The 11,490-nt window shown below is 40.6% G+C and overlaps 1 protein-coding gene across 1 annotated transcript; it reads left to right on the forward strand.

The window, feature by feature from the left end:
• Positions 1–221: 221 nt before the first annotated feature.
• LOC123439213 (heparan-alpha-glucosaminide N-acetyltransferase-like) lies at positions 222–5,609 on the forward strand. Its single transcript, XM_045115953.1, has 13 exons — positions 222–409; positions 1,824–1,961; positions 2,057–2,138; positions 2,551–2,627; positions 2,784–2,896; positions 3,004–3,115; positions 3,204–3,320; positions 3,448–3,539; positions 3,637–3,703; positions 4,030–4,108; positions 4,218–4,309; positions 5,198–5,341; positions 5,446–5,609. The coding sequence occupies exons 1-13, from the start codon at positions 236–238 to the stop codon at positions 5,470–5,472; spliced, it is 1,314 nt and encodes a 437-aa protein (XP_044971888.1). The 5' UTR covers positions 222–235; the 3' UTR covers positions 5,473–5,609.
• The last annotated feature ends 5,881 nt before the right edge of the window (positions 5,610–11,490 follow it).

The raw sequence follows: 11,490 nt of genomic DNA on the forward strand, positions 1-11,490 counted from the left end.
TAAAAATGGTAGAGACTCTAGAAACACCTATAAACTAAGGTGTTCGCGCACAACGTTGGGTGGTCTTCAACTGCCATGGATGGTTGTCGGTATGATAAAGTAGATTTAACAAAAACGAATGCGGTTTTGCTGATGGAGGCAGCAGAAAGGCAAGACGTTCGCCCCCCAGTATATAAATCAGCAGCGGGTGGAACAATGGAAGCTCAGAGTTAGTACGTAGCTCAGCAGCAGCAGCATGTCGGCGGCAAAGATAGTCGTCCATGGCTGTGCCGGCAGGGAGCTTCGTGAGGGAGAAGAGGAACACTGTCCCGACGTCGAGGCTGGCAGCGGCGCCGTCAGCGCCCAGGAGGCGGCGCCGGGACGGGAGAGGCTCGTGTCGCTCGACGTCTTCAGGGGCATCACCGTCGCGGTCAGCTAACTTTCTACCTGTCTATAGCTGCTATCTCCATACAATATTAGTCCAAAGCAAACTGTCATGCATATCTTCACGCATGGCGCCGGCACGCACGTGACGTAAAAGCACCGGGCCCTTTGTGTACTATACTGCCGTTTTTCTCTCGAGGAATACTAAGGTAGGGGCTTAAAAATTCCCGCAAAATATTTTCCAACCCACTCCACAAGGATACTACGATACATATGCACATACAAATAAACAAAACCATTATATAATCTGGCATAATACATTTCTGGTCCTTATTTTCTACTAAGCCAAAAAAGAGAGTTTTGAGTGGATGTGTGGTTCCGACAAAAAACACAAGGAATGAATAGTATATATCTGTTGATATAGATGCATAGCCCGTCTTTCTCCACTAGCTTGAGCTTTTAGATCAATTGACTGACGCGTGCAGTATTACATAGTATCAGAGTCACATTTAAACCCGAGGAAGCTACGCGTAAGGGAAGTGTTGACGTATAAATGCATATCCCACATTTCCCCATCAGCTTGACCTTTTGGATGAAATGTCTGGTGCCTCCAGTTCTACAATATTTATGAATGATTCATGTGCTCGCTTCCTTGCAAACGGAATGCGTCTATACAAAACATTCCTATGGAATCCTTTTATTTTTTGTGGGGTCGAATTCTCATTCCTATGTTTTTTCTATGAAAACTGTTCAAACCTAATGAGGCCTCCATACCATAGTACTCATGTCAGCCTTTTTCGGTACTCCCTCCGGTCTTTTTTAGTCTGCATATAAGTTTTGTCCGAAGTCAAAGTATCTCTACTTTGACCAAACTTATAGAAAAAATTATGAACATTCACCATGCCAAATCAATATTGTTAGATTCTTTACGAAATGTAGTTTCATAATGTATATATTTTGTATTGTAGATATTGATATTTTTTAATATAAATTTGATCAAACTTTGCAAAGTTTGACTTGACCGAAATCTAATACGCGGAGTAAAAAGGATCGGAGGGAGTACCAAGCTCCAACCACTTAACCAGACAACCAGTCAAAAAAAACGAGACATTATTTTTTTCATTGTGACCTGGTCCTATCACTATGACCCGGTCTTTGTGATACCTTCTCACAATGCTTTGGATGTGGATTATATATAGTCTTATATTTTTATCTATTTTTGATTGAAAGCCCATTTTTTCAATATTCCGAGATGTTCTAAGGACACCTCAGCGAACAACTAAGCTTAGCTCAAAACCCTATAAATGCATAGGATTGCACCCAACCTCTTTTATTAATTATTAAGGTAGAATACAAAATTTTATGTTACAAAGAGAAGCCCTGGCCCGAAACCTCAAAGTTAATTTTAGCCTCCCCCTCCACAGGTTAATTTAACCTAGTGAAATTTTTGAATATTACAGCTGATGATCATTGTCGACGATGTTGGTGGTCTCGTCCCCAAGATAAGCCACTCGCCGTGGGATGGCGTCACACTAGCGGATTTCGTGTTCCCCTTCTTCCTCTTTGCTGTCGGGGTCTCGTTAGCCTTCGCCTACAAAGTACTGCTATTGCTCACAATATTAAATTGGCAATCACTTACACCAATTCAACTCCAGTAGGTCTAGCATTAGTGGCTAAACAATGCTTTGTGCAGAGGCGGTCGGATAGAGTGTCGGCGACCAAGAAGGCTGTTCTCCGGGCCACAAAGCTGTTTCTTACAGGCCTCCTTCTTCAAGGTAAATACACCTGCATTTAGTTGGCGACATTCATCAGAAGTCATGTGCATTTTTTTGCGGGTTCATCAGAATTCAAAAGACATGCTAACTGTGGTATTTTGGAGATCCTGTCAATTTGATTTCAAACGTTGTCCAGTTTCTCACATAATTGTTCATTAACATACCACTGTTAATTTTATGGAGAGTTGTATTTATCATATATCTCTAATGAACACAAATAATATACTGTTATTCAATGGTGATATAAATTATACTTTGTTAAGGCAGAGTAATAATTTGGCCACCAAACTAAAAGTACATTTTATTTCCGAGCAACCGAAAATTTAGAAATTCAAGCAGCTCAGAGAGAAAACATGATTATGTCCTGATTTTAGTACTATAGTTGTAAAACTATGAGCTTCTGTTTTTCAAGGTGGCTTCTTGCACAACATACATGATCTCACCTACGGGGTTGACATTAGCAAGATACGTTTGATGGGTGTCTTACAGGTACTTATAATCGCCAGTCCATCCATCATTCCTAATGCAACTCTTAGTACGATCATGCACTAGTAAAACTAAGTTATGTAAAGAACACACGAGAGATCTGTGTGCGTGATCTAGCGCAACAATTAACATTTTTTTTAAATATCTGACTTGATACAGAGGATTGCGGTCTCATACCTAGTGGTGGCGCTATGCGAAATCTGGCTAAGGGGTGGCGACGAAGGAGGCATAGGCTCTGGCTACACAATAATCAGAAAATACCGCCTCCAGATGTGAGCATAGTACACTGACAAATGTTACCCATTGTTATTTAAGTTGCATAACTAGTTAATCAATTTGTTATTCACGTATTTATATTCCTTTGCATTCCTTTTCAAAGGTTTGCCGGTATTTTCCTCATGGCCACATACACAATGATTTTGTATGGTTTGCACGTGCCAGACTGGGAGTATGACACCACATCACCGGATTCAACCACAAAGCATTTTGTGGTACGCTTTCTCTTCTGAAACTTTGTTCTTCTTTGTATTCGGTATAAATGTTTTCTAAGTTTTATTTTTGTGCTTGTATCAAATGCAGGTGGCATGCGATGTGAGAGGGCATACAGGGCCAGGTTGCAACGCCGTTGGCATGATTGATCGAAGTGTCCTTGGAATCCAGCATCTTTATACACGTCCGGTCTATCTCAAAACAGAGGTATATATCCAATCAGATCATAACCACAAGAAGATAGTGAGGTCCTCAAATTCTAGATATCTCGTTTTGTGCAATATACCTAGCAGTCATGACAAGTTTTCTCATCCTTCCCTTTGGGACTTTGCAGTGGTGTAGCATCGACTCCCCCGGCAATGGACCGCTCCCGTCCGACGCGCCAGCATGGTGCGAAGCCCCCTTTGATCCCGAGGGCCTCCTAAGGTATACATTAGTGGCACCTTCCTCAAACAGTCCTTAGTCACTTCAAGATGCATCCGAATCTCACTACATATACTAATCCTCTTCATCTACAACACAGCTCCTTGATGGCAATCGTGACGTGCTTGATCGGGCTCCAGTTCGGGCATGTCATCGTCCACTTTAAAGTATATATATCCTTCTGCCCCACTAGAATCTCAGTTTTTTTTTCATTTATGATGGTCACTGGATTTTAGTCCCCTTGACTAAGAAAATCTGAGGGACTTTTTATTGTTTGATTAAGGGAATATATTAATATCGTGAGGGACTTTTTATGGCATAAAGTTATCGGTTATCTCAAATGAGGAAATTGTTATTGTCATGCATGATTCAGTTTGTTTGTCATTTCTACTTGTCATGGCGTCCTTAGAGACTAGTAAAATTTGTTGGTGTGCATTCGTTCGTCGTCTACGAAATCTTAGTCCTGGCGATTAACTCCGCATCATCCATACAGGGACACGATGAGAGAATGGTGCGTTGGTCCATTCCGGCATTGAGCCTACTAGCTCTGGGCTTCACACTCAACTTGTTCGGTAGTTATTTTATTTGTTGATTAATTATCTTGTGACTGGAAGGAATAGTAAGTTTTGATTTTTTTTATCAACATGATTGACAAGGTGCTTTGGGTTGACGTACATGCAGGGATGCATATGAACAAGTCACTATACAACCTTAGCTACACTTATGTCACCGGAGGCGCAGCTGGTCTTTTCTTCGCAGGGATCTATTTATTGGTTCGTAAATATGAACAAAAGGATTTTAAGATTTCAGTTCGATGTTTAATTATAAAATTTTAACTATTCATCTCACATGACACAACTCGAGTTTAGATTTCACCTCACGAATCCAAAATTGGACAAACAAAACCCTCAAATATGAAAATGAAGGATTCCCACTCTAACGGTATGGGAGGAGAGCTATCATTATCAATTAGTAAACTTGAAACAACAAACTATAGAAGGACAGATCTACAAAAAAACATATGTGAAAAGCTATGGATTTTCAGAAATAATCACCAAAACTTTTTGTAACAAGGATAAAAAAAAATCACAATATGTAGAAATTTTGGGGAAGAGAAATTATTTTGTGTACACAAAAAATGGAAATGATGGCACTTTCAACTATTATTTATGTACACACATAATAATTATATGTTCAACTGGTTTTACAGTAAATTTAGTTTTTATCATATTTTCTTATGTTTTTATGTTGACCATAGAAAACCACTGTCACATTATCCAAAACATCCGCAGAATAGTCTATGAGGGTAATGTTTATAGCTTGGTTGTTAGGTTTAGGTTTTCATGGTTGGGTGCAATTTGACTAGTTTAAATATGTATGCACTAAATTGACTCTGTGGGGAGTTGAGAAGCGAAAATGATAACTTTCTAAGTGATTACTGGAGCTCATTAATTTATTCTTTCTCAAGAATAGAAGTCCCTCTAGGTAGCACATTTTGAAGGAAGCCGTAAAAATGAGAGAATGTAGAATAGGGCAACAATGTTAATAGTCAAATATTTGGGGATTGCTAGCTCAAGCCACCACATTACAACATGATTTGTCTTTCAACATTTTAGCTGATTCTCTCTGTTTTATTTAATGAAACAAATCAAAATTTTCAGGTGGACGTCTACGGTTACAAGAGGCCGATTCTCCCAATGGAGTGGATGGGAAAGCATGCCCTAATGATTTTTGTTCTAGTAGCATGCAATGTCGCGCCAATCCTGCTCCAGGGTTTGTACTGGAGAGTACCAAATAATAGCCTTGTAAGGGACCTAAAATATCTTTGATAGTAATTAACTAGTGATATTGTTTTTCCAAATGTTGCCTACCTAAAGATTGTTTTTTTGTCTGTTGTTTTCTCGAACAGTTGAAACTCATCGGAGCAGGTGGCTAATCTTCGGGTTGTTGGTTAGTTCACTCATGGTTGGAGGAAGTGCGGTATCAACTATCAAGTCGCAAAGCGAGAGCCTATTTTACTCAAACTCAATGAAATTGCATAGATCCCAAAAGAAATTTATGTTTGGTAGTGAAGTTAACCTTGAGCTCTTATCGTCGGGCTTCGTCCCTGTTGACAGCATACATCCAAATAGTGCCAGTTGCCAACTTAGTACAATTGAGTGTATGTGTATTTTCTTGTGATAGGTTTTTTTGGAAATAAAAGGTTTTAAAGATTCTTCACCATGTATCTAGATGTTGCAACTACAAGGGGTACGGCTATCGGCCTTTGCATCATAGATATACACGAAAAAAAACTACAAAGACATAAACAAAAATAAACCCGCATATTGCTGTCATAGAGACAATACAAGAGGAGAGGATATGGCATTGTTAGCGCTTGCAAAGTAAGTCGGTAGGGATTGTGTATGGCGGCCTTATGCGAAGGTGGTCATACACCAAAATAGGAGTTGACATGTCCATGTTTTTTGAATATATTCGATTGTCTAGCCTTCGAGCGTGACTTGACTTAATCCTATGTTGGGATATGTGATGAAAAGAGGGTCTCAACTAGCAGCTTAGATTGAACATAAGGTCATCTCAAGGCTTCCCTCCCGACAACATGTGAAGCGCTCAACTGGTGGTTGGATTTGAATACAAGGCCACTCAAAACTTCCATCCCTCATCATTGTTCTGGGCCTTTTGAGTTGTCTTCAAGCTAAGTATCTTTTCTAAATGCATCTCAAGTCATACGAATGCATTTTCCCTCGAGTTTTATTCAAGTTATAGTGAATGGTTGCATGCTCGTGGGGGGAGGGGGATTATATATATATATATAGGCTAGGAGTCATTGGTACATGGCCAAGATTACTCGTAATGATGGTATGTCGGAGGCTACAATAGTAGAGTTTGGTTCATTAGTCTATGGTAGACTAAGGGGTGGTGCAGGGTTCATGGTAGACTAACTGACTCGCACTTCCACCTAATGGGATTATTTCTCTTGTGCCTTCATCCTTTGTAATGCTGAAACCCACGAGCCACAAGACGAGCTTTGTAACGCTCGAGGGAACCATCGGAGCAAGCTTAACCTTGTAGAACCACTTACAAGTGATGGAATAGACATCTGCAGGAAGAGAAACAAGATCCGATGTATCAGTGTGTTCAAGAGCAGCAATCTCCTCTGCCATTGCAAACTGCCATTCGAGATGAACAACATTCTCATGATAAGAAGTCGGCTCAAGAACAACAACACCAACTGTTGAAAAACCAAGGCGATCAATATGCGGAGGCGAAGGAGGACGCAAGCCATAGGTAGGCTGAGATGAGGAGGACGGCACATCAGTAGAAGCATCCACATTACATGAACGACGAGTATAATATTGAGGAAAAGATGGAAGAATACTAGGAGGAACCATCGAGGTAGAATCAGGGGACGGAGACGAACAAGTCAGCAGGGATGAAGGTGAATCCGATGACATGTGAGGTGAGGAACTCGTGGGAGATGGTGGTGACGAATCGACAAGAGGTTGGAGAGGCAGAGGTAGCAGGACGGATAGATAAAGACTCAACGGGGTGGATAGGTGTGTTAGGAAAAGTGAGAAAAGATATATCCTCCACTAAAAGGTCAAGGAAGATGGACGCGTGTATAAGGGACGAGACTCATCAAAAGTCACATCCCGAGAAATACGCATCCGGTGACCGATAGGATCCCAACAACGGTAGCTCTTATGCTTATCACTATAGCCTAAGAAGACACAAACAACACACTAAGCGGTCACTTTGGTGCGTTCACGAGGGGCAAGAATACTATACCAACCACAACCAAATAAACGAAGCGTCGTCGAATAATCAGGAGAACGATCAAGAAGATTCTCGAAAGGAACACCACCCTGTAGAGAAGTGGGCGACTGAAGATTGACGAGATAGGTGGAGGTGAAGATGGCCTCAGCCCAAAAATGAGGCGGAAGAGAGGCGGCGAGCATCAATCCACGAGTCGTATCAAGAAGGTGAACATGCTTGTGCTCAGCCACGCCATTTTGAGCATGAGCACCAGGACAAGAGAACCGAGAAAGAGTCCCGTGCTCAGCAAGAACACCACACAACATCTTAGAATTATGGAAGGCAAGGGTTTTCATGCCAAGATTGCAGTCTAAAGAGGTAGGGTGGAGGCTCAATCCGTCTATAGGAACATCTTGGTGGGTTTGGAGGATCAGTGGTTGAATGCTATAATGTGCCCTCTGAGGTACAAGCTGCAATGAGGGAGAATTGGTCAGTTTACAAATTGAAAAATATCAAAGGTACAAGCCCGCAAACTCATATTGGAACTAGAGCTTCTAGAGGAAATGGGTGGAAGTCCAGTAATTGATCTTTATCCTTCTAGTGACGAAGAGGACCGTGTAAGGTTGGAAAGGGAGAAAGCACTAAGAGGTATCAAGCTTCAAAATGCAGTTGAGAGTATGGGTAGTATGGGTAGCAAGGATCAGTGGTTGAATGCTATAATGTGCCCTCCGAGGCATCAACCTTGGAAAAATGGAAGATCTACTACCCATGCTACCCACACTCTCAATTGTTTGGGCATTTGGCACGGTTTTTTCCTGCGCAAGAGGGCACTTGCGGGAATTGATTTTGGAGAGCGAAAGTGTTGAATTTTTTTGGCTGATACACTATATTTTAGTACTTGCTGAAATTAGTGAAATTTTGGAAATTTCACTGAAATTTCACTTAATTTTAAAAGCATGGATGCAGCTCGTCCATGAGCTTGGGGTATAGCTCGAGGAAGAGGGGCTCGTGCATGAGCTCGGAGTGGAGCTCGTCCATGAGGTTCACCATGGAGATGTCCGTCCATGAGCTCCGGATGGAGCTTGTCCATGGTGCTGCTCATCTATGAGCTTTGGGGGATCTCATCCAGGAGGAAGGGAATGCGTTGATGAGGTAGAGGAACATGGAAGGGGAGATCGCCGGAGAGAAAGGGGTGAAGGGGGCAGAGAGATGAGAACGACGAAGATGAACGAAGATGAGAGATGCGGAGGTGTTGTAGTTTGTGGTGAGATGCGTGAGTTGGAGAAGAGATAAGAGAGAGAGGAGAAGGAAAAATATTATAGAGGAAGGTGCGTTGTTGGGTCTTCAAGTAGTGGACGGTCGGATTAATGTCACGTCATCGATACGCGCCATTTCCTCTCAACCAAAATTTTAGCAGAAAATTTGTAACCCGAATTTCGGGTTCGGGTTCGGGTAATCCCAAAAAGCCCTAAATACAGACACTAAGCAAAATGTAAATTCGTTTTTCAACAATTTCAGCAGCATTTCGGCAGTAATATGGCAGTATTTCAACAGTTTTTGACATCATTTCAACAACATAACAATAATGGACAGCAATATAAGAAAAAATGGCAGCGATGCAACAGCAAAATAGAAGATTTCTGCAGCTCTTCAACAGTTTTTTGTGACACATTCAGGACATCACAAATTCACAATGTCAACAACTAACATAAGTTCCATATTTTTTCAACGGTCTTCACTCTTCAGGATAGCAAAATGACAACAAATAACTTAAGTCCAGGACATCACAAATAACACAAAAAGTTCACATGAAGTCAGGAACAACAATTTGGCATTACACTCAAATGAGAACCAACGTTGATTGTTGTTTGCTTCACCTTCATGGGTTCAGCCTTCATGCCTTCGTCATCCTCCATGTTGCATGCTTGATCAAGGTTCAAATATCAATTTTCTTGTCAAAAGGAAACATAGAGTCATACATAATATATAGAGTTGAAGTGTCAATTTCTTGTCAATGCCTAAAGAGCAAACGGAGCAAGAGGTTCTTTACTAGACATATATGACAAGTCGAGATACTACAAGGTACCAGCAGAAGCAAGCAAACCAAATGAATAGCTTGAGGTTATTTACTAGACATATGTAGATGAACCAAGATGAACACATCAAGTAATCACTACTGAGTTGAGGTTGATCTACAATAGGGCCCTTTTGGACTAATACGTGACTACACAACCTGTTTTACTACAATAGAAAAATGGACCAAAACTAGGATGATGAAGAGAAAACACACCTAACTATAGAGTTCCTTATTTAATTATGGTGATGAAACTTGTTTGATGTTAAAAGAAATACTTGTTTGCTATTAAAAGAAATACTTGCTCGATGTTAAAAGAAATACTTGTACCTTTAAGAAGATGATCAAGGCTTGGAAGTGGTTGCATTGTTCTTACCACCTTTCTCTTTCCCTTTTCCTTTGGAAATGTGCAGGCTACCAAATTCTTCAATTAACTCTATAATGAATAGAATGCAAACATGCAAATAACAATTAATAAATAATGGCTTGATGGATCATGGAAATGGAACAAATGCAAATACAAAGGAAATGAGGGAATTTTTGCCCCTTTCAATGGTGGTTAATTGCTCCATGCTCTCTTGATTGTCAATATGAGTACCCCTTCTGATCCAATCTCGTGCACATACAATAGCTTCCAACATGAATGGGGTAAGAGAGGTACGGAAGTAATCTAAGATGCGTCCACTTGTGCTAAAAATTAACTCTAAAGCCACCGATGAGATGGGTATAACAAGCACAATACGTGCCAAGCAGGCCAAGATGGGAAATCGATGGCCATTGAGCTTCCCCATCCAAGAATGTCAATTGATGCTTCTCGTTCTTCGTTTTCTTCAGCAAGATATTTCTCATGCTCTTACTTGGCATTCCTACTTGTACCGTTGCTCATCTTTAAGTTCTTGCAATGACGTCTATCAACATGCCTCCTCTACCTCCCTTTTCCACTCTTATATCAACTACTTGAGTTGTCCCTTCAATTGGACCATACAAATGCTTTTATTCTTCAAAACAAATCATGGAGACAATCTTTAACCGCTGCCTAAACTAATTCTCCTCTTTGTTGTCCAAATATAAAATCAATGACTTCATTTGTGTACAAAGATAATTTATATCTTGGATCAAGAACAGCTGCAATAAAAATCAACAAATTAATATTCTCCTTCTCCTCCTTCGCTTTTCCCTTATCCTTGCACTTCTTCTCATTTTCCTTATCATTCTTCCCCTCCTTCCCCTTTTCAAGCATGTTGTCCTTGCTATTGGTGTGCCAAAGCCCCCAATACTTGTCAACATTTTGTTTCATCCTATGACCCGTAGCAACTTGCAAGTTGTCCTCACTTTGCATCAATTTCAGAATCAACAAATGAACTTCCCAAATCTCGTGGAAGTAAGTGTTGCGAGTGACATTGAGGTTAGAAGACACATGCTTTGTAAGATCATAGAAACGAGAAAGAAAGTCCTCCATCTTCTTGGAATTCTCCCAATCTATTTCATCCGGGCAACCAAACCCATAATTCTCCTCGGATAGATCATTATTGTAGGTGAAGTCTTCTTCGGCAAACCTCAAGAACACCTTCTCATAAACATTTGCAGATTTAAGCATAACGTAAGTAGAGTTCCATCTTGTTGGGACATCAATATTTAGAAATACTTTGTTGTCCCCCTTCTCTTCTTCGGCAATTTCCTTAAACTTCACCAATCTTGAGCCACCATTTCTGATATATCTACCAAAATCTCTCACACGCTTTATTGCCATGTCCACTTCCTTTAAGCCATCTTGCACAACGAGGTTTAGAATGTGTGCGGCACACCTCATGTGCATATACTTGCCCTTCGCTATGTTGCCAAGTGTTTTCAACACCACCATCATTGGCAAATGCATTATCAACCGTTACTGTCATCACTCTTTCCATACCCCATTCAACCATGCATTTAACCAAGTTTTTCCCGATATCTTCACCCTTGTGCCCCTTAACAAAGAAGAAATTGATGACTTTCTTGTGCAGAATCTAGTTATCATCAATAAAACTCGTTGTCACGGCCATATATCCATCTAGCTATTGAGATGACCAACAATCTGTTGTTAAACAAATTCTTTGACAAGAATCTTGCAAAAAACACTTTACTTTA

The sequence above is a fragment of the Hordeum vulgare genome, chromosome 3H (assembly GCF_904849725.1).
Source record: "Hordeum vulgare subsp. vulgare chromosome 3H, MorexV3_pseudomolecules_assembly, whole genome shotgun sequence".
Taxonomy (NCBI): Eukaryota; Viridiplantae; Streptophyta; class Magnoliopsida; order Poales; family Poaceae; genus Hordeum; species Hordeum vulgare.

Coding starts and splice junctions, on each gene's coding strand:
- LOC123439213 (XM_045115953.1), top strand. CDS start 236: ATGTCGGCGGCAAAGATAGTCGTCCATGGCTGTGCCGGCAGGGAGCTT. Junction 2,628..2,783: donor GTTTGATGGGTGTCTTACAG/GTACTTATAATC, acceptor GACTTGATACAG/AGGATTGCGGTCTCATACCT. Junction 4,310..5,197: donor TCGCAGGGATCTATTTATTG/GTTCGTAAATAT, acceptor CAAAATTTTCAG/GTGGACGTCTACGGTTACAA.